The sequence below is a fragment of the Arachis hypogaea genome, chromosome 13, assembly GCF_003086295.3.
Source record: "Arachis hypogaea cultivar Tifrunner chromosome 13, arahy.Tifrunner.gnm2.J5K5, whole genome shotgun sequence".
Lineage (NCBI taxonomy): Eukaryota > Viridiplantae > Streptophyta > Magnoliopsida > Fabales > Fabaceae > Arachis > Arachis hypogaea.
Genome location: NC_092048.1, coordinates 122,543,034 through 122,570,969, shown reverse-complemented (window position 1 = coordinate 122,570,969; position 27,936 = coordinate 122,543,034). Strand labels below are relative to the sequence as shown.

The 27,936-nt window shown below is 39.8% G+C and overlaps 2 protein-coding genes across 2 annotated transcripts; both read right to left on the bottom strand.

Annotated features, from left to right (window-relative positions):
• Nucleotides 1-8,449: 8,449 nt before the first annotated feature.
• Nucleotides 8,450-21,423, bottom strand: LOC140177706 (uncharacterized). The gene is made up of 3 exons (XM_072210853.1): nt 21,069-21,423; nt 9,227-9,555; nt 8,450-9,130 (listed from the first exon to the last, which is right to left on the bottom strand). The coding sequence occupies exons 1-3, from the start codon at nt 21,421-21,423 to the stop codon at nt 8,450-8,452; spliced, it is 1,365 nt and encodes a 454-aa protein (XP_072066954.1).
• A 731-nt stretch (nt 21,424-22,154) lies between these two features.
• Nucleotides 22,155-23,871, bottom strand: LOC112735336 (uncharacterized). Its single transcript, XM_025784885.1, has 2 exons — nt 22,275-23,871; nt 22,155-22,168 (listed from the first exon to the last, which is right to left on the bottom strand). Exons 1-2 carry the CDS (start codon nt 23,869-23,871, stop codon nt 22,155-22,157), a joined length of 1,611 nt encoding a protein of 536 aa, XP_025640670.1.
• Between the last annotated feature and the right edge of the window lie 4,065 nt (nt 23,872-27,936).

Genomic DNA, 27,936 nt, shown 5'->3' with positions numbered 1-27,936 from the left:
TTTTGTCATGAATTTTTCTCTCCTTAATAAATTAAGCGCTCTGCACCTTCCCAATTAATCTTGACATTACTCCCCTCATTCTCCTTGACAACACTTTAGATATAATTTTACAAAGGCATCCAACTATATCGGGTCTCAGGTCTTTTAATTTATTTGAATACAATTATATCTAAGAACACGCTGATAAGTCTCTTGCATGTCATTTGAAAACAAAGTGGTGTGTTAGACTCAATGCATGTTCTATTTGTTGTTGCAACTTGTTTGAGTGGCTAAGATCTTATTACTCATTATAAACTAACTAACTTCTTATCACTTGTCTAAGAACTTAGCGAGTTATTTACATTTCTTTTTATTAACTATAGTTATTATTAGATTCACTTCAAAAATGGTAGAGTTGAAATTCTTTAGTCTTTTAAGCCCTAATTAATTATTTTCAATGATAGATGCCCTTTTTTCGGTCTTTTACTATATTTGTAGTTTTGGACACTATTGCTACTTTGAGGCCTTCTGACAAATTGCATTTTCACGCATTTGAAGCCACATCATTTTGCTAAGGATGTTGCCTAATCTTTTGAGATATCTAAGACTTATTGGCATTGTAATCCACCTTCTTCTTGCCCTGATATATACTTCGAATCTCGTACACCAAAAAGAAAACAAACTAACATACGATTGATTAATGACATAAAGAAAAAGGGAACTATATTGATCAATGATCATAGTATAGACTATAGATCATGAAAATACATTCAATAATAAAGCATAACCAAAAAGTGGAGAACCCTCAATGTCACATTCATCCAATTAATTGAATGATGGCATGTTGCATTAGTTGGTATGAACAATAACCCAAGGACGCGCCGTCATATAAGCCAGTATACAAGTTGACGACTTCACGTGCTTGCTCATGGCAGCCTGCTCCACGTGTTAGAGCTTTTGCAGACTTGAATGGAACATTTTGAGTTGACACAATCTTCAAATAACTATGTGGAAATGTGACTTCGTGAAGTGACTATGACTAAGGCTGTCTGGACGAAAGAGAAGAAGCGGAGAAAAAGGAAGCATTGAGAATTGAGAAAGCAAGGGAGATGAAGGAACTGATGGTGTCAAAGTTAATTAAATTTCAATGTACGTACATATAGGAAAATTTATACCATATTAAATTATGTTCTTATTCTTTTATTAATAGACCAATTTGGATACTAGGTTTTAAAAAATAAAAATAAAATACACCACATTCATTGTGATTTCTTGTGATGCTTTTCTTTAGATTTTTACTTTTGTTTTCAGAGATATTTAAGACTATACAGGATCTTGGTGGAGCAGCGACAATGATTATTTAGCATTTGTGGTGGTGATGGTTCAATAATATCGGCTATTAAGGTAGGTAAACCGGCGAATTAACTTAACATAATTAAGCGCATTTCATGAATCTCATTGTGTTAATTAACTGTAATTGGTCATTGGATATGACTGATATGATGATATCAATTTGCCAATTCGGTATTCTAAAATGTTTGATAATAAAAAAAATTTTAATCAAAATCAGTTCAACATTTATTTTATTTAACATGAATTGTTTCTGGTTATTTTTTATTCTTTATTATAAAATTGAATAATTATTTTATCCTAATTAATTAAATCTTTAACAAAATATAAAGTGATAATTTGTGACGTTTTATTTAAGACTAAGTTTTAATTACATTCAAAATAATAAATTCGAAATAATAATTAAATAGTGTAAATATTTAACCCCAAACAAAAAAAATACCCAAAAAAACTAAATTTCTCTAAAAAAATAACATAACTTTATACACAAAATAAATATAGAGATACTATATAAAAGAAGACCTTGCAATTTTCTTTCAAGCTCTATCTATAACTAATACATGATAACTAAAAATTGTTGTAAAACAACTAAATAAATAAGGAAGATGTAAATATAAAATATGAAAATATAATTAGATAACTCAAGTAGTAATATTCACTAGAATTACTATATCAAAATAGTAGATATAATTAATATATTTAATAATATTAAAGTATATAAGAAAGAGAATAGTATGAAATAGAGAGAATAGTATAAGAGAGAGAATATTGTTTTATTGCTTGTGTGTTGTACGTAAGGCTATGAAGTCTTATTTATAGCTGTACAAATTTAACCTTCATTAAAGGTTGGTCTCAAATCTCTCTCTTGAAAACTTCAGCCGCCCAATATCATTAATGGGCATCCACCTCATGCTTTTTCACAACACTCCCCCTTGGATGACCATTCAGGATAATGCCTCGTTAAAACCTTACTAAAGAAAACCCAAAGGGAAAAAACTTTAGTGAAGTAAAAAGAGTACAATATCCTTTGGTGATGGGGACTGCCTCATTAAAAACCTTGTCAAGAAAAACCCAATGAAAAAAAACCTGACCAAGGAAAAAAGAGTACAGTCTCCCCCCTCTTGTCAACATCATTTAATGTCTCGAAATCGGCGCATCCCAATCTCATGTACCAATTTTTCAAAGGAGGATTTTGGGAGTGACTTTGTAAATAAATCTGCCAGATTGTCACTTGAGCGGATCTGTTGGATATCAATTGTTCCTTGATTTTGAAGATCATGAGTGAAGAAGAATTTGGGAGAAATATGCTTTGTTCTATCGCCTTTGATGTATCCGCCTTTAAGTTGGGCAATGCATGATGTATTATCCTCAAACAGGACAGTTGGAGCTATCTTATGATCAATTAGCCCACATGATGACAGAATATATTGGATCAAACTTCTGAGCCAAAAACACTCGCGACTAGCTTCGTGTATCGCGAGTATTTCAGCATGATTAGAGGAGGTTGCTGCTATCGTCTGTTTTGTGGACCTCCATGATATAGCTGTACCACCATATATGAACATATATCCTGTTTGAGATCTCTCTTTATGTGGATCAGACAAGTATCCAGCATCTGCATAGCCAACTAATTGTGACTTGGATTCATAGGGATAAAACAATCCCATATCAACCATTCCATGAAGATATCGAAAGATTTGTTTGACTCCACTCCAATGTCCTCTGGTTGGAGAAGAACTATATCTTGCTAATAAATTCACAGCAAATGATATATCGGGTCGTGTATTATTAGCAAGATACATTAGCGCTCCAATGGTACTAAGATATGGTACTTCAGGACCAAACATATCTTCATTCTCTTCTTTAGGACGGAATTGATCCTTCTCCACATCCAAAGATCTTACAATCATTGGGGTACTCAAGGGATGTGACTTATCCATATAAAATATTTTCAAGATCTTCTTTGTGTATGTTGTTTGATGAATAAAGATCCCATTTTTTATATGCTCGATCTGCAGGCCGAGACAAAATTTAGTCCTTCCAAGATCTTTCATCTCAAACTCTTCTTTTAGAGATTTTATAATTGTTGGAATCTCTTCAGGAGTCCCAATGATATTTAAATCATCAACATACACAGCAATTATAATGAATCCAGATGCAATTTTCTTTATGAAAACACACGAACATATATCATCATTCTTGAATCAGTTTTTGGCCAAATACTCAGTAAGACGATTATACCACATTCGTCCAGATTGCTTTAGACTGTATAAAGATCTTTGCAATTTGACTGAGTATAACCCTTGTGAATATTCATTGGATGGTTTAGATATCTTTAGTCCTTCAGAGACTTTCATATAGATATCCCGATCTAATGAGCCATATAAATAGGCTGTTACCACATCTATTAAGTGCATATGCAGTTTATGATATGCAGATAAACTGACCAAATAACGCAATGTTATCACATCCACTACAGGGGAATACGTTTCTTCATAATTTATACCGGGCCTTTGTGAAAAATCTTGTGCCACAAGTCGAGCTTTATAGTGCACAACTTCATTTTTCTCATTTCGTTTTCTCACAAATACCCATCAGAATCCAACAGGTTTTACATCTTCTAGTGTACGGACTATAGGTCCTTTACAAGTGAGTCTAATTCAGCCTTCATGGCTTCTTTCTATTTTGGCCAATCATTCCTTTGTCGACATTCTTCGACTAATCTTGGCTCAAGATCCTTACTTTCATGCATGATATTTAATACCACATTATATGCATATATTTCATTGACAATTGTCTTATTTCAGTCCCATTTCTCTCCTGTAAAGACAATTTATCGAGATCTCGTCATTTTCACAATTTTCAGGTACCTGAACGTCTTCTGGCGTTATATCAGAATTTTGGACAACTGCAGGTGTCTTTACTATGTCTTTTTTAACAGGAATAGTATTTACCTCTTTTCGCTTTCGAGGATTTTTGTCTTTGGAACCGACAGGCCTGCCACGCTTCTAGTGTGTATTTGCTTCGGTGGCAATTTGTCCAACTGGGACATCAATTCGAATTGGGGTATTTTCTGCTGGTATTTAAGATTTGGTTATCCTCTTTATATCAGAAAATGCATCAGGCAATTCATTTGCTATTCTTTGCAAATGTATAATCTTTTGAACTTCTAGTTCACATTGCCCTGATCGAGGATCTAAATGCATCAAGGATGATGCATTCCAATTAAGTTCCTTTTCAGGAAGCTTATTCTCTCCCCCTAATGTTGGAAATTTTGATTCATCAAAATGACAATCCGTAAACCGGGCTTTAAATACATCTCCGGTTTGTATCTCAAGAAACCTCACTATAGAGGGAGAATCATATCCAACATATATCCCCAATTTTCTTTGGAGTCCCATTTTGGTGCGATTAAGTGGTACAATGGGAACATATATCGCACACCCAAATATTCTTAAATGAGAAACATTTGGCTGCTGGCCAAATGCTAATTGCATAGGAGAGAACTGATGGTAACTCGTTGGCCTCAAACGAATAAGTGCTGCGGCATGTAAAATAGCATGCCCCCAAACCGAGGTTGGAAGATTTGTTCTCATAAATAAGGGTCTAGCAATTAATTAGAGGTGTTTAATAATTGATTCTGCTAACCCATTTTGTGTGTGAACATAAGCTACTGGATGTTCAACACTTATTCCATTAGTCATACAATAAGCATCAAAAGCTTGGGAAGTAAATTCACCAGCATTATCAATACAAATTGCTTTGATTGGATTTTCTGGAAATTGTACTTTTAATCGAATAATTTAAGCCAGTAATCTCGCAAACGCCAGGTTGCGAGAAGATAATAAGCACACGTGTGACCATCTCGAAGATGCATCTATTAGGACCATAAAATATCTAAAAGATCCACATGGTGGATGAATAGGTCCACATATATCACCTTGAATCCTTTCTAGGAATTCAGGGGACTCAAATCCAATCTTTACTGGTGATGGCCTTAAAATTAACTTCCCTTGAGAACATGTAGCACAACAAAATTCACTAGTTTTAAGAATCTACTGGTTCTTTAGTGAATGTCCATGGGAGTTTTCAATAATTCTCCTCATCATGGTTGTTTCCGGATGACCCAATCTATCATGCCAAGTGATGAATTTATTTGGGCTAGTAAACTTCTGGGTTACAATGGTATGTGATTCAATTGCACTAATCTTGGTATAATACAACCCAGATGAAAGTGAGGATAATTTTTCTAATATAACTTTCTTATTTGAATCATGAGTTGTGATACATAAATACTCATGATTTCCCTTATTCATTGTCTCAACATGATATCCATTTCGGCGAATATCTTTGAAACTCAACAAGTTTCTTAGGGACTTGGTAGATAATAGTGCATTATTTATTATAAATTTTGTTCCTCCAGAAAACAAAATTATAGCTTTTCCGGAGCCTTCTATCACATTACCTGAGCCAATAAGAGTATTAACATATTCCTCTTTTGGCACAAGATGGGTAAAAATAATTTTGAAAAGGAAAAAGGCGGACGTAGTGGATTTGTCGGAAGATTCTGAAGATGGGATAGAGGTTCCAGCCGAGGATCTGCAAAGGTTCTATGATAATCAGAAAAAATTGCACGGCGTTGTTGAGCAGAGTGAGGGATCTTCTCTTTGGGGGAAGGATTATTCTTTCATGATTACTGCCGATGAAGTTTGTCAGACTCCTGGCGATGTTATTTTGGTTGAAGAGGTGGGAGATGTGGCTATTGATCAGTACATGCAGGTAATGTTCCATCCTTTGTTTGTTTTGGTTGATAATTTTATGGATGTCCTTGTTTGTGAATTTTGCTTTTGTTTGTATAAGGTTGTTGGTCTGAGGCTTGCCAGTTTAGGGCATAGCCAAGAAAAGAACATCGTCAAGTGGCCGAGCAAAAACCCGATGTGAGGTTGGAGGAATAATTGAGTTTGAAGACTGCAAGGGTTACAGAGCTGGAGAGTAAGATAGCTGAGCTTGAGAAGGATTTAAAATTGATGAAGGAGAATTATGCAAAAGAGGTGGAAGATGTTAAAAAGAAAGATGTTGATCTGTCGAGTATGAGTACTCGGGTAGTGGAGTTGACTGCTGAGTTGAAAAGCTTAGAAAAGAGTAAGGATACAGCGATCCTGGACTCTTTTATTGAGGGGTTTGAGCGAGCTTCTCTGCAAGCCAGGTTTTTGGCTCCTAATGTTGATCTTGATCAGATGGATCCCGGTAAGATTATTCGTGATGGGGTTATGGTTGAGGATGATGGTGCTGAAAATGTTCAGTAGTATGTGGTTTGTTGTATTTTTTTATAAACTAATTTGCTCTTGAGTTGAGCTTGTTTTGTATTTTGGTACTGCTTCCTGTAGAGAGTATTTTATGGTGCCTCTGACTTCATGCTCTTATGAATGTCATTATTATGTTTAACAGTGTTTTTCTATTTTCGTTTAGCCACATTGTTTTGATAGGGATAAATCATATCATAGCGTTTCTTAATAGGTGCAAGCTTTATTTGTTTTGCAACCTTGCACTGCAGTTTGGTAGATTTAGAATAGTTGTTTTTCGAGTATTGCTCGGTAATCTGTTTAGTTCAGGATCATCTGATTATGTGTAAGATCGGTTATATTTGTTTGACTAAGAAATTCCGAGTAGTCAATAAGATCAGATATATGTTTAGATTGGTTGCTACTTGTGGGGTTTGGATAAAAATCGGATTTTTGATTGAATGGTTGTTTTCGATTGATTGGTATTTGGTTGAATTTGTTTGATCGTAGTAGTTGGATTCTTTTGGTTAATTTGAGTGATCGGATTCCGATTTGGATCGGATATTCATTTGATTGAATGATCGACTTAGATTGGATATTTGTTTGATGGAATGATCGGCTTCCGACTTAAATCGGATATTTGTTTGATTGAATAATCGGATTCCGATTTAGATCAGATATTTATTTGAATTGAATGATCGACTTAGATCGGATATTTGTTTGATGGAATGATTGGCTTCCGACTTAGATCGGATATTTGTTTGATTGAATTTTCGTTTTAAGGTTGGCTATCGGATTGATGGATTGTATCCGAGTTATCAGGTTCCGATTAGGATCGATTATCGGATTGATAGATTCCAAATAATCTGTTTTGGAATATGATCTGTTAATTGTTTGTTTGATAGTATCCGAATAGTCGGATTAAGAGTGTAGGTCGGCATGATATGTATGTTATAAATGAAGGAGAAGTGTGAAATGGGGAGAATAATGATTTTGATAAAATAAGAGATTTATTTATTGGAGAACCTTTGATTTCAAAGGCCTAGGTAGGCTAGCCTCGTTAAAACCTCTCCAAGCAAAACCCTTGTGGGAAAAATCTTGGCAGTAGAAAAAAGAGTACTGGCCTGTTCCTGGTATTAACTGTAATATAACTTTAAGGAAGATACATTCCAAGTGTTAGGGAGATCTTTACCCTCTAAGGTTTGTAGTCGGTAAGCTCCATTGCCGATGAATTGTGTTACTCGGTAAGGGCCTTCCCAATTAGCTGCTAGTTTGCCATGTGCTGATGGTTTTCTAGCTTGTTCTGTTTTTCTGAGGACAAGGTCGTCGACTTGGAAAGACCTTGGGTGAAGTCTCTGGTTATATCTTCAAGCTATGTGCTGTTGCATGGCCAAATGTTTGACTGCTGTTGATGATCTTATTTCTTCTGCGAGGTCGAGTTCTGTCTGCCGAGCTGTGTCTCTTGTAGTTTGGTCGGCTAGTTCAGTGCACAGTGAGGATTGGGAGATCTCCACGGGTATCATTGCGTTGGATCCGTAGACTATCCGGAAGGGTGTCTCCTTTGTTGTTGAGTGGACAGTGGTGTTGAATCCCCAAATGATCTCTGGGATAAGCTCGGCCTAGAGGCCTTTTGCTTCATCGAGTTTCTTTCTTAGAGCATGTAGTATTACTTTATTTGTAGCTTCAGCTAACCCATTTGTTTGTGGGTGCTCTACTGATGAAAAGTGTTGTTTGATTTTCAGTTCTTGCAAGAAGGATGTGAATTTTTGATCGGCAAACTGGCGACCATTATCTGTGATAATGTGCCGAGGAATGCCAAATCGACAAGTAATATATTTTCAGACAAAAGAAAGCATTTGTTGTGACGTAATCTTGGCTAGAGGCTGTGCCTCTATCCATTTGGAAAAATAATCAATTGCTACAACCAAGAATTTTACCTGGCCTGCTGATGTGGGGAAAAGGCCGAGGATATCTATGCCCCATTGGTTGAACAGCCAACTTACCTCAGAACAGTGTAAGAATTCGGCCGGGAGATGTGTGATCGAACTCTGTTTCTGGTAGTTGTTACAGTTTTTAACTTTTGCTTGACAATCCTGTCGTATTGTCGGCCAATATAATCCAGCTCTGAGGATTTTGGAAGACAGACTTCGGGCTCCGAGGTGTGTACCATAGATCCCTTCATGTGCCTCGGCAAGTGCAAGCTCGGCTTCTGTTCTGCAAAGACATTTAAGTTGTGGACGAGAGAATCCTCGTCTATATAGGCAATTATTATAAATTGTAAAAAAGGAAGCTTGTCGACGGAAGTGTCGAGCATTTTCGACGTCGCCTGGCAAGATCCCTGTCCGGAGATACTCTATATATGGAGATCTCCAATATGCTTCCTGTGTTACACTTAAGATTTGTGTTAGTTCAATGCTTGGTTTGAGCAGTGTTGACTGATAAAGTGATGACCCGTTTGGTTGAGTGCTGGCGAGTTTAGACAGAATGTCAGCTCGGCCATTACTCTCCCTTTGTATGTGCTGTATTTCGTATTTAGAAAATTTTGAAAGTAAATTTTGTACGATATCCAGGTATTTAGAAAGCAAGGGGTCCTTTACTTGGTATAAGTTATTTACCTGCTGGACGATAAGTAGGGAGTCGCAATATACCTTAAGTTCGGTGATGTTTAGGTCGGCAGAGAGTTTAAGGCCATCAATTAGCACTTCATACTCACTTCGATTGTTGCTTGCTTTAAATGAAAAATTGAGGGAATGTTCGATGACGTTATCGTGGCTATCATCAAGTATGATACCTGCTCCACACTCTTGTGGGTTCGAAGATCCATCGACGTATAAAGACCATTCGATGTAGTCTTCAGTTGTACTTGGTACCGAGAATTCGATGATAACGTCGGCCAAGAACTGGGATTTGATGGATGCTCGGCCTTTGTACTTGATATCAAATTCTGATAGCTCCACCGACCATTTAACTAGTCAGCCAGCCAGCTCAGGTTTCTGAAGGATTTGCCGCAAAGGATGATTTGTCCGAACATGGATTTCATGGCTCTGAAAATATGGTCGGAGTCTTCTGACTGAGAGACAAGGGCTAGGGCCAATTTCTTAATGCTCGGTTATTGAAGCTCGGCATTCTGTAATGTTTTGCTGGTAAAATAGATCAAGAACTGTTTCTTTTCCCTTTCTGCAACAAGAGCAGAGCTTATAGCCCAGTTAGTGACAGATAAATATAAGAATAATGGTTCCTGATGAGCGGATATTTTATACGCTTTTTGGGGATAATTTCATATAGTTTAGAGTATGTTTTAGTTAGTTTTTAAGTCTATTTCTAGTAGTTTTTAGGAAAAATTCATATTTTTGGACTTTACTATGAGTTGTGTGTTTTTCTGTAATTTCAGGTATTTTTCTGGCTGAAATTGAAGGAGCTGAGCAAAAATCTGATTCAGGCTGAAAAAGGACTGCTGATGCTGTTGGATTCTGACCTCCCTGCACTCAAAGTGGATTTTCTGGAGCTAAAGAACTCGAAATGGCATGCTTCCAATTGCGTTGGAAAGTAGACATCCAGGGCTTTCCAGCAATATATAATAGTCCATACTTTGCACAAGGATAGATGACGTAAACTGGCATTCAACGCCAGTTCTCTGCCCAATTCTGGCGTCCAGCGCCAGAAAAGGATCAAAAACTGGAGTTGAACGCCCAAACTGGCATAAAAACTGGCGTTCAACTCCACAAATGGCCTCTGCACGTGAATTGCTTAAAATCTCAGCCCCAGCACACACCAAGTGGGCCCCAGCACACCAAGTGGGCCCCAGAAGTGGATCTCTGCATCATCCATCATAGTCCACTCATATTTTGTAACCCTAGGCTACTAGTTTAGTATTTAAACAACTTTTAGAGACTTATTTTGTATCTCATGACATTTTCAGATCTAAACTTTGTATTCTCTGACGGCATGAGTCTCTAAACCCCATTGTTGGGGGTGAGGAGCTCTGCTGTGTCTCAATGAATTAATGCAAGTATTTCTGTTTTCCATTCAAACACGCTTGTTCCTATCTAAGATGTTCATTCGCGCTTAACTGTGATGAAGGTGATGATCCGTGACATTCATCACCTTCCTCAAACCATGAACGTGTGCCTGACAACCACCTCCGTTCTATATCCGACTGAATGAGTATCTCTTAGATTCCTTAATCAGAATCTCCGTGGTATAAGCTAGAACTGATGGCGGCATTCATGAGAATCCGAAAAGTCTAAACCTTGTCTGTGGTATTCCGAGTAGGATTCAATGATTGAATGACTGTGACGAGCTTCAAACTCCTGAAGGCTGGGCGTTAGTGACAGACGCAAAAGGATAGTAAATCCTATTCCAACCGGATCGAGAACCAACCGGTGATTAGCCGTGCTGTGACAGAGCGCGTGAGCGTAGTTTTCACTGGAAGGATGGAAGGTAGCCATTGACAACGGTGATCCACCAACACACAGCTTGCCATAGGAGGACGTGCGTGCGTGAATCAGAAGACAGAGGAAAGCAGAGATTCAGAGGACAAAGCATCTCCAAAACTCCAACATATTCTCCATTACTGCACAACAAGTAACCTTTAATTTATGCTCTCTTGGTTATTCGCAATTCAACTGATAAACATAATTGACTTCCTGACTAAGATTTACAAGATAACCATAGATTGCTTCAAACCAACAATCTCCGTGGGATTCGACCCTTACTCACGTAAGGTATTACTTGGACGACCCAGTGCACTTGCTGGTTAGTGGTACGCGTTGTGAAAAGTGTGATTCACAATTCGTGCACCAAGTTTTTGGCGCCGTTGCCGGGGATTGTTCGTGTTTGAACAACTGACGGATTATTTTGTTGCTTAGATTAGGAAAAATCTTTCTTTTTTTGGTTTAGAGTCTTTTATTATTTATCCCTTGTTAAAATACTTTAAACTTATAGCTCAGTTATTTAGAACGTGGTGTTTATGTTCATGATAATTGGCTATCATATTTTTTAAAACCTTTTTCAAAAATAATTTTTCTATTAAATCCTGTGCCAAACTTTAAGTTTGGTGTGTTTTCAAAAATAATCTTTCTTAAAATTTTTGAAGGTCCCATAACTCATTTGGCTAGAGCGTTAATCTGTGTTCTTGGTAATTGGGTTAGAATCTTTTATACTCTTTTCAAAACCTTCTTTTTCAAAAATATTTTTTTATTAAATCTTGTGCCAAACTTTAAGTTTGGTGTTTTCTTGTTGATTTCCCTTTGATTTTCGAAAATTTTGGTTTGGTTTTCTAAAAATTTTAAGTTTGGTGTTCTTCCTTCATGTTCTTGTGTTCTTGTGAGTCTTCAAAGTGTTCTTGAGTTTCCTTGTGTCTTGATCTTAAAATTTTTAAGTTTGGTGTTCCTTGGTGTTTTCCCTCCAAATTTTTCAAAAACAAGGAGCATTAGATCTAAAAATTTTAAATCTTGTGCTATCTTATTGTTTTTCTCTCTCCTCACTAAATTCAAAAATATCTTTTCAAAATATCTTTTCTAACTTCCTAACTTCCTATCTTTTCAAAATTTGTTTCAACTAACTAACCAACTTTTTGTTTGTTTCTTAACTTTTTCAAAACTACCTAACTAACTCTCTCTCTCTCTAATTTTCGAAAATATCCTCCCTCTTTTTCAAAAATTTCTGTTTTTTTTAACTAATTATTTTTAATTTTTTTTTACGAAAAAAAAATTATTATTTCAAAATCCAAATTCTTTTTAGTTATTTTATTTTATTTAAGTATTTACTTCTTATAAAATAAAATAAATAAAAAGATAAATCAGTCCAAGTTATATCCATATATCCATCATGGACATAAGTGGAGATGGACAGTCCAGGTGGACTTTGGGGTCATATTCTAACCCCTCTACTGCTTCGTATGGGAGTAGCATATGCATACCCTCCATTGGAGTTAGTAGCTTTGAGTTGAATCCTCAGCTCATTATCATGGTGCAGCAAAGTTGCCAGTATTCCGGTCTTCCACAGGAAGAACCTACAGAGTTTCTGGCACAATTTTTACAAATTGCTGACACAGTACATGATAAGGAAATAGATCAGGATGTCTACAGACTATTACTGTTTCCATTTGCTGTAAAAGATCAAGCTAAGAGGTGGTTAAATAACCAACCTAAGGCCAGCATAAGAACATGGAAACAGCTGACAGAAAAATTCCTGAATCAATATTTCCCTCCAAAAAGGATGACACAGCTAAGGCTGGACATCCAAGGCTTTAAACAAGGAGATAATGAATCTCTTTATGATGCCTGGGAGAGATACAGAGAGATGCTACGAAAATGCCCCTCTGAAATGTTTTCAGAGTGGGTTCAGTTAGACATCTTCTACTATGGGCTTGCAGAAGGAGCTCAGATGTCTTTAGATTACTCAGCTGGTGGATCTATCCATATGAGAAAGACAATTGAAGAAGCTCAAGAGCTCATTGATACAGTTGCCAGGAATCAGCATCTGTATCTAAGCAGCAACCCTTCCATGAATGAAGAGGTTAAAACAGTAACTGCTGAATTCAGTACTGTAAAACAAGCTGCTGAATTCAATCAGCAATTAGATTTTCTAACAAAGCAGCTAGCTGAATTCAAAGACAGGTTACAGGAGACAAGGATAGCTAATATACATATGGAAGAACAATTTAAGCAAACAAAGCAGCAGCTATCAAAGCAAATAGCAGAAGAATGCCAAGCAGTTCAATTAAGAAGTGGGAAAACATTAAATACCCCACCTCAAGGCATCAAAAATTCAAGAAATGAGCAACCCACCAAAGATTCCCCTGAGGACAGTAAGAGCCCAGGGAAAAATAATTCTGGCACTAAAACGCCAGAAAATGGGTGGAAGGCTGGCGCTGAACGCCCAGACCATGCCCAAAACTGGCGTTCAGCGCCAGAAACAAGGCAGGATTGGCGTTCAACGCCAGAAATGGGCAAGAATCTGGCGTTGAACGCCCAAATGGGGCAGAATCCAGCGTTGAACGCCCAACAGGGGCACATTTCTGGCGTTCAGGCGCCAGGAACAGACAGTGAGCTGGCGTCTAACGTCACTCCAGCTTCTGACTCTGGCATTCAATTGCCAGTGAGGGATTAGACACACACAAGTGCTGACAACAACCCCTCTAAAAAGGCTTCTTTAACCACTAAGGTTGAGGAATATAAAGCCAAGATACCTTATCCTCAAAAACTCCGGAAAGAGGAGCAGGATAAGCAATTTGCTCGCTTTGCAGATTATCTAAGGACTCTTGAAATAAAGATTCCATTTGCAGAGGCACTTGAGCAAATACCTACTTATGCCAAGTTCATGAAAGAGATCTTGAGTCATAAAAAGGAGTGGAGAGAAACAGAAAGAGTTCTCCTCACTGAAGAATGCAGTGCAGTCATTCTGAAAAGCTTTCCTGAAAAGCTTAAAGACCCTGGGAGTTTTCTGATACCATGCATATTAGAAGGTGATTGCACCAAGACAGCTTTATGCGATCTTGGGGCAAGCATCAACCTAATACATGCATCCACTATCAGGAAGCTTGGCTTAACTGAAGAAGTTAAACCAACCCGGATATGTCTCCAACTTGCTGATGGTTCCACTAAATACCCATCAGGCGTGATTGAGGACATGATTGTCAGAGTCGGGCCATTCGCCTTTTCCACTGACTTTGTTGTGCTGGAAATGGAGGAGAACAAGAGTGCTACTCTCATTCTAGGAAGACCCTTCCTAGCAACTGGACGATCCCTCATTGACGTCCAGCAGGGGGAAATAACCCTGAGAGTCAACGATGACGAGTTCAAGTTGAACGCTGTCAAAGCCATGCAGCATCCAGACACATCAACAGACTGCATGAAAGTTGACCTTATTGACTCTTTGGTAGAAGAGATCAACATGGCTGAGAGTCTCGAATCAGAGTTGGAAAACATCTTTAAAGATGTTCAGCCTGATTTGGAGGATTCAGGGGACATGAAAGAGCCTCTGAACTTTCTTCTGAAAGAGGAAAAACCTCCTAAACCAAAGCTCAAGCCACTGCCACCATCCTTGAAATATGCATTTCTAGGAGAAGGTGACACTTTTCCAGTGATCATAAGCTCTGCCTTAAATTCACAGGAAGAGGAAGCACTTATTCAAGTGCTAAGGACACACAAGACAGCTCTTGGGTGGTCCATAGGTGACCTTAAGGGCATAAGCCCAGCTAGATGCATGCACAAAATCCTATTGGAGGATAATGCCAAACCAGTGGTTCAACCACAGAGGCGGCTAAATCCAGCCATGAAGGAAGTGGTGCAGAAAGAGGTCACCAAATTACTAGAGGCTGGGATTATTTATCCCATTTCTGATAGCCCCTAGGTGAGCCCTGTTCAAGTCGTCCCAAAAAAAGGAGGCATGACAGTGATTCATAATGAAAAAAATGAACTGGTTCCTACAAGAACAGTTACAGGGTGGCGCATGTGTATTGACTACAGAAGGCTCAATACAGCCACCAGAAAGGATCATTTTTCTTTACCATTCATAGACCAGATGCTAGAGAGACTAGCAGGTCATGATTATTACTGCTTTTTGGATGGCTACTCAGGCTATAACCAGATTGCAGTAGATCCCCAGGATCAAGAGAAAACAGCATTCACATGCCCATCTGGAGTGTTTGCTTATAGAAGGATGCCATTTGGGCTATGTAATGCGCCTGCAACCTTCCAGAGATGCATGCTCTCTATTTTCTCTGACATGGTGGAAAAATTTTTGGAAGTCTTCATGGATGACTTCTCAGTATATGGAGACTCATTCAGCTTCTGTCTTGATCACCTGAAACTTGTTCTAAAAAGATGCCAAGAAACCAACCTAGTTTTAAACTGGGAAAAGTGTCACTTCATGGTGACTGAAGGAATTGTTCTTGGGCATAAAATCTCAAACAAGGGAATAGAGGTAGATCAAGCAAAAATAGAGGTAATTGAAAAATTACCACCACCTGCCAATGTTAAGGCAATCAGAAGCTTTCTGGGGCATGCAGGATTCTATAGGAGGTTTATAAAGGATTTTTCAAAAATCGCAAAACCTCTAAGCAATCTGCTAGCTGCTGACACGCCATTTGTGTTTGACACAGCATGCCTGCAGGCGTTTGAAACGCTGAAAGCTAAGCTGGTCACAACACCAGTCATTTCTGCACCAGACTGGACATTGCCATTTGAGTTAATGTGTGATGCCAGTGATCATGCCATTGGTGCAGTATTGGGACAGAGGCATGACAAGCTTCTGCATGTCATTTATTATGCCAGTCGCGTTTTAAATGATGCCCAAAAAAATTACACAACCACAGAAAAAGAACTACTTGCAGTGGTTTACGCCATTGACAAGTTCAGATCATACTTAGTAGGATCAAAAGTGATTGTGTATACTGACCATGCTGCTCTTAAATATCTACTCACAAAGTAGGATTCAAAACCCAGGCTCATCAGATGGGTATTGCTTCTGCAAGAGTTTGATATAGAAATAAGAGACAGAAAAGGGACAGAGAACCAAGTGGCTGATCATCTGTTCCGAATAGAGCCAGTGGAAGGGACGTCCCTCCCCTTTCTTGAGATCTCTGAGACGTTCCCTGATGAGCATCTATTTGCCATTCAGGAAGCACCTTGGTTTGCCGATATTGCAAACTATAAAGCTGCACGGTTCATACCCAAGGAGTACAATAGAATACAAAAGAAGAAATTAGTCACTGATGCAAAATACTACTTGTGGGATGAACCCTATCTCTTTAAGAGATGTGCAGACGGAATTATCCGTAGGTGTGTCCCCAGAGAGGAAGCACAGAGAATCCTATGGCATTGCCACGGATCTCAATATGGAGGCTATTTCGGAGGTGAGCGAACAGCCACCAAGGTCCTCCAATGTGGCTTCTATTGGCCCACACTCTATAAAGATTCCCGAGAGTTTGTACGTAATTGTGACAGTTGCCAAAGAGCTGGTAATCTGCCTCATGGTTACGCCATACCTCAACAAGGAATCTTGGAAATAGAGTTGTTTGATGTATGGGGAATTGACTTCATGGGACCTTTCCCACCATCATACTCAAACACTTATATTCTGGTGGCAGTTGACTATGTATCAAAATGGGTTTAGGCTATTGCCACACCCACCAATGATACTAAAACAGTGCTGAAGTTCCTCCAGAAACATATCTTTAGTAGGTTTGGTGTCCTTAGAGTGTTAATCAGTGATGGGGGCACTCACTTCTGCAATAAACAGCTTTACTCTGCCATGGTTCGGTATGGAATTCGCCACAAAGTGGCCACTCCATATCATCCACAAACCAACGGGCAAGCTGAAGTCTCTAACAGAGAATTAAAGAGAATCCTGGAACGGACAGTAAATACCCGTAGAAAGGATTGGGCACGGAGCTTGGATGATGCTCTGTGGGCTTACAGAACAGCATTCAAGACCCCTATAGGGACCTCTCCATACCAACTTGTGTATGGTAAGGCATGTCACCTGCCCGTGGAACTGGAACATAAAGCTTATTGGGCAACCAGATTCCTAAACTTAGATGCCAAATTAGCAGGAGAAAAACGATTGCTCCAGCTAAATGAGCTAGAGGAATTCAGATTCACAGCTTTCGAAAATGCCAAGCTTTATAAAGAAAAATAAAAAAAATGGCATGACAGAAAGCTGTCATCTAGAATCTTTGAACCAGGACAGAAGGTCCTGTTGTTTAACTCTAGACTCAGGCTATTCTCAGGGAAACTGAAATCCCGGTGGAGGGGACCATACGTGATTACAAGTGTGTCACCATATGGTTATGTGGAGCTTCAAGATATTGATTCTGATAAGAAGTTCATTGTCAATGGACAGAGAATCAAGCATTATCTTGAAGGCAACATTGAGCAAGAATGCTCAAGGCTGAAGCTAGATTAAAAGCTCAGCAAGGTCCAGCTAAAGACAATAAAGAAGCGCTTGCTGGGAGGCAACCCAGCCATGGGGCAACAATCCTCTAAGCATTTTGCCCTATTTTTATTTTTATTTGTTTATATAAAGTTCACTGACACTAAGGTAAAGAATCATTTGCATAAGTTTACAGGGTCACAGAAGGAATCTACACACAAAACAGAGATAGGGAGCTTACTGGCAAGAAAACGCCAGTGAAGGCCATTTTGGGCGTTCAACGCCCAAAATGGGCATCCAGTGGGCGCTGAACGCCAGTAAGGATAGCTATCTGGCGTTCAACGCCAGAAAAAGGGCAACAACTGAGCGTTGAACGCCCAGGAGAGCAGCATTTGGGCGTTGAACGCCCAAAACAGGCAGTGTTTGGGCGTTCAAACGCCAGGATGGTGGGGAGGAGCTCTCCTTCTACCCATCTCCTTCTTTTTCTTTTGCTTGAGGACAAGCAAAGCTCTAAGTTTGGTGTGCTTATCCGTGATCACTAAGATCATGGCCCCTAAAGGAAAATAACCCACTCCAAGAGGAGCAAGGGCGTAATTTAAAGGAACTGAAGCGCCAGAAATTCTCTCTTGAAAGACCAAGCACCTCACAGACTAGAGGAACATCCACTTCCCAAACCTCAAGGTCGTTGAGTTCTAATCTTAGCCTTAACTCTGTGATAACTGTACTTATTTTAATTTTACCTTAGGAGTCATATAGTAGTAATTAGTATCTATTTTGATTTTATCTCCAATTAAGCTATAGTTTATTTTTCTCATCATCATTAAACATGAATAAAATAGTAGATCTTTTGAATAAGAAGCAATAAAATTTTGAGTTTAAATAAAATAAATTCTAATTGGTTAAATGTGGTGGCAATGCTTTCTGTCTTCTGAATGAATGCTTGAACAGTGCATATGTCTTTTGAATTTGTTGTTTAAGACTGTTAAATATGTTGGCTCTTGAAAGAATGATGAACATGAGACATGTTATTGATAATCTGAAAAATCATAAAAATGATTCTTGAAGCAAGAAAAAGCAGCAAAGAACAAAGCTTGCAGAAAAAAAAAAAAAGAGAGAAAAGAGAAGAAAAAAAGCAAGCAGAAAAAGCCAGTAACCCTTAAAACCAAAAGGCAAGGGCAAATAAAAGGGATCCCAAGGCTTTGAGCATCAGTGGATAGGAGGGCCTAAAGGAATAAAATCCTGGTCTAAGCGGCTAAACCAAGCTGTCCCTAACCATGTGCTTGTGGCGTGAAGGTGTCAAGTGAAAACTTGAGACTGAGCGGTTAAAGTCAAGGTCCAAAGCAAAAAGAAGAGTGTGCTTAAGAACTCTGGACACCTCTAATTGGGGACTTTAGCAAAGCTGAGTCACAATCTGAAAAGGTTCACCCAATTATGTGTCTGTGGCATTTATGTATCCGGTGGTAATACTGGAAAACAAAGTGCTTAGGGCCACGGCCAAGACTCATAAAGAAGCTGTGTTCAAGAATCATCACACTGAACTAAGAGAATCAATAACACTATCTGAATTCTGAGTTCCTATAGATGCCAATCACTCTGAGCTTCAATGGATAAAGTGAGATGCCAAAACTGTTCAGAAGCAAAAAGCTACTAGTCCCGCTCATCTAATTAGGATCTGAGCTTCAATCAAAAACTCTGAGATATTATTGCTTCTCAACCTATTAGTCTTCTATTTTATTTGTCTAGTTGCTTGAGGACAAGCAACAGTTTAAGTTTGGTGTTGTGATGAGCGGATATTTTATACGCTTTTTGGGGATAATTTCATATAGTTTAGAGTATGTTTTAGTTAGTTTTTAAGTCTATTTCTAGTAGTTTTTAGGAAAAATTCATATTTCTGGACTTTACTATGAGTTTTGTGTTTTTCTGTAATTTCAGGTATTTTTCTGGCTGAAATTGAAGGAGCTGAGCAAAAATCTGATTCAGGCTGAAAAAGGACTGCTGATGCTGTTGGATTCTGACCTCCCTGCACTCAAAGTGGATTTCCTGGAGCTACAGAAATCGAAATGGCATGCTTCTAATTGCGTTGGAAAGTAGACATCCAGGGCTTTCCATCAATATATAATAATCCATACTTTTCACAAGGATAGAAGACGTAAACTGGCGTTCAACGCCAGTTCTCTGCCCAATTCTGGCGTCCAGCGCCAGAAAAGGATCAAAAACTGGAGTTGAACGCCCAAACTGGCATAAAAACTGGCGTTCAACTCCACAAATGGCCTCTGCACGTGAATTGCTTAAAATCTCAGCCCCAGCACACACCAAGTGGGCCCCAGCACACCAAGTGGGCCCCAGAAGTGGATCTCTGCATCATCCATCATAGTCCACTCATATTTTGTAACCCTAGGCTACTAGTTTAGTATTTAAACAACTTTTAGAGACTTATTTTGTATCTCATGACATTTTCAGATCTAAACTTTGTATTCTCTGACGGCATGAGTCTCTAAACCCCATTGTTGGGGGTGAGGAGCTCTGCTGTGTCTCAATGAATTAATGCAAGTATTTCTGTTTTCCATTCAAACACGCTTGTTCCTATCTAAGATGTTCATTCGCGCTTAACTGTGATGAAGGTGATGATCCGTGACATTCATCACCTTCCTCAAACCATGAACGTGTGCCTGACAACCACCTCCGTTCTATATCCGACTGAATGAGTATCTCTTAGATTCCTTAATCAGAATCTCCGTGGTATAAGCTAGAACTGATGGCGGCATTCATGAGAATCTGGAAAGTCTAAACCTTGTCTGTGGTATTCCGATTAGGATTCAATGATTGAATGACTGTGACGAGCTTCAAACTCCTGAAGGCTGGGCGTTAGTGACAGACGCAAAAGGATAGTAAATCCTATTCCAACCGGATCGAGAACCAACCGGTGATTAGCCGTGCTGTGACAGAGCGCGTGAGCGTAGTTTTCACTGGAAGGATGGAAGGTAGCCATTGACAACGGTGATCCACCAACACACAGCTTGCCATAGGAGGACGTGCGTGCGTGAATCAGAAGACAGAGGAAAGCAGAGATTCAGAGGACAAAGCATCTCCAAAACTCCAACATATTCTCCATTACTGCACAACAAGTAACCTTTAATTTATGCTCTCTTGGTTATTCGCAATTCAACTGATAAACATAATTGACTTCCTGACTAAGATTTACAAGATAACCATAGATTGCTTCAAACCAACAATCTCCGTGGGATTCGACCCTTACTCACGTAAGGTATTACTTGGACGACCCAGTGCACTTGCTGGTTAGTGGTACGCGTTGTGAAAAGTGTGATTCACAATTCGTGCACCAGTTCCCTTTGGAGGGGGGTTTGTAAAATTGGTGGTTTTGTAAAATTGGTGCATCAGTCCATTGGAAAGCTTTTTTCTTTTTTAAAGTTTGGAAAAAACATAAAGATTTAGAAGCTAGGCAAGGTAAGAATCTAGAGAGTGCAGCAAGTCTCCTTGTTAGTCGTTGGACTTCCTTGATGGTGTGTGGACTTGTCATGTCTAAAATAGCTCCGCATTTTTCTGGATTTGCCTCAATACCTCGGCTAGTGAGCATGAAGCCGAGGAATTTACCGCTCTGAACCCCAAACGCGCACTTTTCGGGATTTAACCGCATGTTGTATTTTCTTAGTTGTCCAAAGATTTCTGCGAGGTCATCAAGGTGATTATTGTCGATCTTTGTCTTGGCGACCATATCGTCGACGTAGACCTCAATGTTCCTGCCGATTTGTTTGGCGAAGACTTTGTCCATTAGACATTGATATGTCGCACCTGCATTCTTAAGGCCAAATGGCATGACTTTATAACAATAGTTTCCATATTCAGTAATAAAGACTCTCTTATTTTGATCAGATGGATGCATTTGGATCTGGTTATAACCAGAATATGCATCCATAAAACTGAGTTTTTCAAAACCAGAGGCATTATCAACTAAGCAATCAATAGAGGGCAAATGGTAGGAATCTTTGGGGCATGCTTTGTTGAGATCGGTGAAATCAACACACATGCGCCATTTACCGTTATGTTTTTTAACCATGACGACATTCACCAGCCATGTTGTGAATCTGATTTCTTGGATGAAGCCCACGTTGATGAGCTTCTTGGTTTCTTCTAGGGAAGCTTGTTTTCGGTCATGGCCGAGATTTCTCTTTTTCTGTGCTACGGGTCAGACAGATGGATCTAATGCCAACTTGTGCGATATGATGGATGGATTGATGCCTGGCATATCAGCTGGGGTCCAAGAAAACAAGTTGGCATTTTGCTGTAAGAATGCTCAGAATGATGATTTTTCTTCTGAGGATAATGTTGAGCCGACGTATGTGAATTTGTCTGTGCTTTTTGTGAAATAGATTTTATGCAGGTTTTCTGTTGGGGTTGGTCTTTCAAGTCTTCCCGCTTTGGAATCAAGGTTGGTCAGGATTGGCAGGTCGTTCATGCTGCCGATGTTATGAACATGGGTTTTTGTGTTTCGGTTAGGTCTTTTGAGACTGTTGTTGTAACATTCCCTGGCTTCTCGGGCATCACTGTGAATGGTTGCAATTGTGTTATCCTACAAAGGGAACTTAACACAAAGATGAATTGTAGATACTATAGCGCCAAACTTATTTAAGAAAGGTCGGCCAAGTATTAAATTGTAAGGACTAAAACAGTCAACCACCAAGTATTGAATATCTGAAGTTTTTGACGAGGGAAACTCACCAAGTGTGGTTTGTATCCACACAGAGCCCATAACCGGGACTCTCTCACCTGAGAACCCTACCAGGTCACCGGTGGAAGGTTGGAGGATGTTACTGCTCAGTTTCATTTTCTGGAATGTTGAGTAAAAGAGAACGTCGGCGCTGCTCCCTGGGTCGAGCAACACCTTTTTTACTAGGAGATCTCCGAGCTGTAGGGAGATGACGACCGGATCATCTAGATTTGCTACACTGTTGTCATGATCGGCTGTCTGGAATGTTATCTGTGGAGATTGTGGTAGTGTCTGTTGTTGAGTTTGATCGGCGTTGATGGAAAGCATAGCTCGGTAAGATCTCTTTCTTGCCGAGCTTGTGGCTCCTCCACCTGCAAAACCTTCGGAAATACAGTTAATTATACGTGTTGGTTGTTCGGGATGGTTGTTGTTCGGTCGGTCTTTATCTTGGCCATGCTGTGTGGCCGAGCTTTGGTCTCCATAAGGGGGTGCTCGCCACTGTATGTGGCCGCCGATGTATTTGTCCAGGTGACCTTGCCGAGCTAGTCCCTCCATTAGGTCTTTGGCTATGACACAGTCATCGGTAGTGTGTCCGTGCTTCTGATGGAAAGAGTAGTATTTTGAGCGGTCCGCGCCTTTTGAATCTGGGTAACTACCAGCTTTTCTTGATGGCTTGATTAATTTTGAATTCAAGATCTCCTTGATGATGTCATCGCGCTTGGTGTTGAATTTAGTGTAGGACTTATATCGTGGAGTTGATTTGAAATTCTTCTTGTTGTCTCGCGTTATGTCGTCGTCTCTGTAATGAGGCTTTTCTGTTTTCCGAGCTTGTCGGAGTTCCTCGATGTCGATCTGTCCTTTAGCCTTTTCACGGAACTCGGCCATGGTCTTAGGTTTGGCTACAGCAATAGTTTCCTGGAATTTTCCTGGTCGCAGTCCGCTTTTTATGGCGTGCAGTTTCACCTCGGGGTGGAGGTCGGGTATACTCATGGCTATCTTTGTGAAGCGCGTCATGTAATCCCTGAGGCTTTCTTGCTGGCCTTGCCTGATTATATTCAGGTAATTGGAGTCGTGTAGGTAAATGGCTGATCCAGCAAAGTGCTCCTCAAAGGGCTTTGATAGGTCTCGAAAGCAAGAAATAGAACTTGCAGGCAAAGAACAAAACCAATCAAGTGCAGGACCGTCTAAGTAAAATGGAAAGCAACGACATAAAACTTTATCAGATGCACCGTTTACTATCATTATGGAGGTGAATTTTTTGATGTATTTCTTCGGATCACCCAACCCATCATAGGGAGTTAGGGTGGTCGGCAAAGTGAATCTCCTAGGCAGCACGAAATTCATCACTTTAGCCGTAAAGGGCCCAGGAGAGCTTTCCAGGTGGTCATTCTCATCTTCTGGCCGAGCTTCCTCATCATGCTCGGGTTGGTCTTCCTCATGCCAAACAGTGTCAGAGACGTGTGTTGGTCCTGACTGATGCTCGGTTTCTCCTGTCGGTTCTTGCCGATCGTTGTTGTTTTCGATCCGGGTGTTATTCAAGTTGGCAATTTGATTTGCCATTCTTTGGTTCTCTTCGGCCATGCGCTGGTTGGCTTGCCGCAACTCGGTCACCATCTGAAGGAGCTCGGATGGTGTGGGTGGAAGTTGTTCAGTCATGACTTCAAACGAGAACCTCGAGGCCGACGATATATGGAGGGGATTATATTCTCGGCCCCACGGTGGGCGCCAATTGTTCTTGTATGGAGACCTGGAGGGAGAGCTCGGTCTCTGGGAAACGACGCCGAGTTGTTATCTTCGGTACCGACCTTTGAGCTTTGCGGTAATCCGAGCTTTACTCCAAAGGGATGTCCAATCGCGTAGAGCTTTTAGCGAGCAAGAAACAAGGGGGGAGTGTACCTGCAAAGGCACTCCGAAGCTTAAGTCAGTATTGAGAATTCAATGTGTCCTTTTAGGATGGAAGATCATACCTTTTATGGGTGGCTATGTGCAAGTCGGTTATGCTTCTGCTTTATTGCTTGTATTAAAGAGCAATAATAAGGGTGAGATGTTAGGTTGGACGTTTCACATTTGGAAAGCAGTCCGTTAAGCTGAGTTGTAACGTAAGTGGCCGATTAATGACATTGATTGCCCATTAATAACTGTAACGCCGAACTATAATGCCAGCTTTCTGAATAATAACGTGTATAATGCCGAGTTATGAATGATAATGCCGATTTATGATGTTGGATTCGTAACGGCCGGATCAGATACCTTTAAATGTGATTATGATAATTTACTAAGTACTATATATTCTTTACTAATTTATATTTAATAATTTATTTCTAATAATATATTTAATAGTGTAACAATTAATTTGTTGTATCTGTAAATTTTTTAATTATACTAAAAATGTAAGATATGGTACAGGAAAAAAAGTTAAAGCGACATAAATATTTTACTAAAAGAAAAAAATATATTTTTTGTTCATTTTTTAGACATGTATCTATTTTATAGAAAATAATCTATTTATAAATAAAAAATTAAAAAAATATTCTTAAAAATTGAATATACAAATAAAAAATAAATTATAACTTGCAAAAATTATTTCTAGAATGTATTACATAAATAATAGAACTGTAAAAGTGATGTATCTTTATAAATTAAGTTATAATAAATTATAAGATATCTAGATATTTAATCAACCTAATTAATTAGTTGTAATTGATTTGATTTAATAATTTAAAAACATTTGAATAACAAGTTTTAGAAATATGCCAATTCAAATAATCTATATTGAAGATAAGAAAAATATAACCAAATTATATAATACAACATAATATTCCTATAATTTTTTTATAGCATATCTATACCAATATATTTATCATTATCTATGGTATAATCTAATTTCACAATTATTTAAACTGTTTTTATGAAAAAATTGCTTTATTTATTTTAAAAAAATATTTTCTCACTATTATAGTTTAAATAGAATATAAATAGATATTAAACCGATTTCTTTTAATAATTATTCAGTCACAAATATTCATCATAGACATGGGATTTAAGAACATACAAAATAAATATAACACCTACAACTTTTACACAATAAGATGATCATCATAAGCTTTATTAGCATAAATTAAATAGAACAACATATAATAATAAAAAACAATCAAATCCAAAAAAGTTATAGAACACATATTATATACTACGTCTGTTAGCATTGAAAAAACTTTAACCATTTATTCTTTTATTAGCCATCTTCTTATTTACTATGCACTTCATCTACGAATATGGTAAAGATCAAACTCATGCTTATATTATTAATCTGTTACGGACCCGGTCCCCGGGTCCCCCACTCGAAACGGCCTCCCGACTCGGTCTACGGGTCAAGCCAGCCCCTTCTTCTAGAAGGCCCCAAAATCGGCCCTCTCAATCCCATAACCAACAATCAAATTCAAATATCTCCCTTACCTTAATCAAATAAGATAAGATAAGATAAGCTACCTCCACCTATATAAAGGGAGCCTCAGGTTCCCTCAGGTACGTCACTCATTTTACACACCTTATACCTCTCAGATCCATTCTGACTTGAGCGTCGGAGTGTCTTTGCAGGTACCATCCCCCATTGCTCCAGTCAGATAATTCGGCGACCACCTCGACTCGCAAGTCCTCGATCCATCTCACAACCTATACCAGAGACATCTTGTACATTGGCGCCGTCTATGGGGACTTGCAACGTCACGACGGAATGACGGATAACCCCGAGGAGCAACCCCCAAGCCCTCACAACTCACGTACACAAAATCTCAAATGTCGGGAGGCCACCCCACCCGACCATCGCAGAATAACAAGCACCGTATGTCAATCGACCCCGCCCCAGCAGCAATCAAGAGAGGACAACCGTCTGCAGCCTGAAACCCAAGCCCCCGATGCCTTGGGGGAAAAGGCGGTCCAGATAATCCAAGATCTCTGCCTTCGGATGCAAGATCTCGAAGGCCGAGTCGCAACCAAAGAACGGTATCACGCAGAACACGGAAGCCACGCGACTTCCAAAAACTGATCCCATCGCGATACCAGACATAACAGGTCACCCGAACAATGACACAGCAAAAGGCACGAATGCAGCATATCCCGAGACTCGGAGCACTGACACGATGAAGACAATCGACGACACCACCGGGAAACCAAACTTACGAAGAACGAACACATAATCATGGGGGCCACCCCTTTTACTGAAAGAATCCTAAGAGTCAAGCTCCCGAAGGGTTTCGACAAACTCACGGATATGAAGTACGACGGAACCAAAGATCCCCAAGAACACCTAAGGACCTTCAAGGTCAGGATGAACCTGGAAGGGGCCGCCGACAGGGTTCGATGCAGGGCCTTCCCAGTGACCTTAGCCGGACCCGCGATCAAGTAGTTCAACGTCCTCCCGAACGGGTCCATAGCCAGCTTCCACGATATCTCGAGGAAGTTTATGGCCTAGTTCACCACCAGAATCACCAAAGCCAAACACCCCATCAGCCTGTTGGGAGTCACCCAAAGACAAGACGAATCCACGAGAAAGTACCTAAATAGATTCAACGACAAGTGCCTAACCGTCGACGGGCTTACGGACTCAGTTGCAAGCCTTTGTCTGACTAATTGACTCATGAATGAAGACTTCTGGAAGTACCTCACAAGCAAGCCGGTCTGGACCATGCTCGAGATTCAGAGCGTCGCTAGGGAATACATAAACGATGAAGAGGTGAGCCAAGTCGTAGCTGCCAACAAACGGCAAAACGGCAACACGGCACCTCGTCACAACCCTCCACCGAAAGAAAACTAGAAGGAATACCCCAGACCAACGAATATGAACCGACCCCCCAGAGTAGGAAAATTCTCTAATTACACCCCCTTGCCAGCTTCCATCACCGAGATCTACCACTAAATAGCAGAACGGGGCATCCTCCCAAAGTCCCGGTAGCTTAAAGAGAGAACATGCAGAAACAAAAGCCTATACTGCGACTACTACCGAGGATACGGGCATAGAACACAAGACTGCTTTGACTTAAAAGACGCGCTCGAGCAAGCCATCCGAGACGGCAAGCTCCCCAAATTCACCAAAATCATCAGAGAACTGAAACGCACAGAAAGGGATAGGTCACCAGAGCGTGAATGACGCAACCCAAGGACACAACGACAAACCCCCCGGGAAAGCCCAAAAATGGACCCCACCATAGTTGTAAACCTCATCACAAGAAAAAATACACAAGGAAAGTCAAAATCAACGCTGAAAATGGACCTCAAAATTATGGCGGTCCGAAATCAAGCCCCAACCCTCACTACCACAGAAGCGATAATGTTCTCCCCCGACGACTGCCAACACGGCACTTCGGCAGAGGATGCCCCATTTGTTATCTCCGCAAGGATAGGAACAGGACTAGTTAGAAGAACACTAGTCGACACCGGAGTAGACTCCAACATCCTTTTCAGAGGGGCTTTCGACAAGCTCGGACTTCGGAATAAAAATCTACAGGCCTACCACAACAGGGTGACAGGACTCGGAGACAACTTCTTCAAACCAGACGGCTCCACAATCCTCCCACTCACCATCGAACCGGAAGCCAAAGGAAGACAATCCTATCCGAGTTCGTAGTCCTCAAGGACTCCACTGCCTATAACGTCATTCTCGGGAGGAAAACAATCAATGACCTCTCTGCCGTCATCTTCACCAAATTCCTGCTCCTAAAATTTATA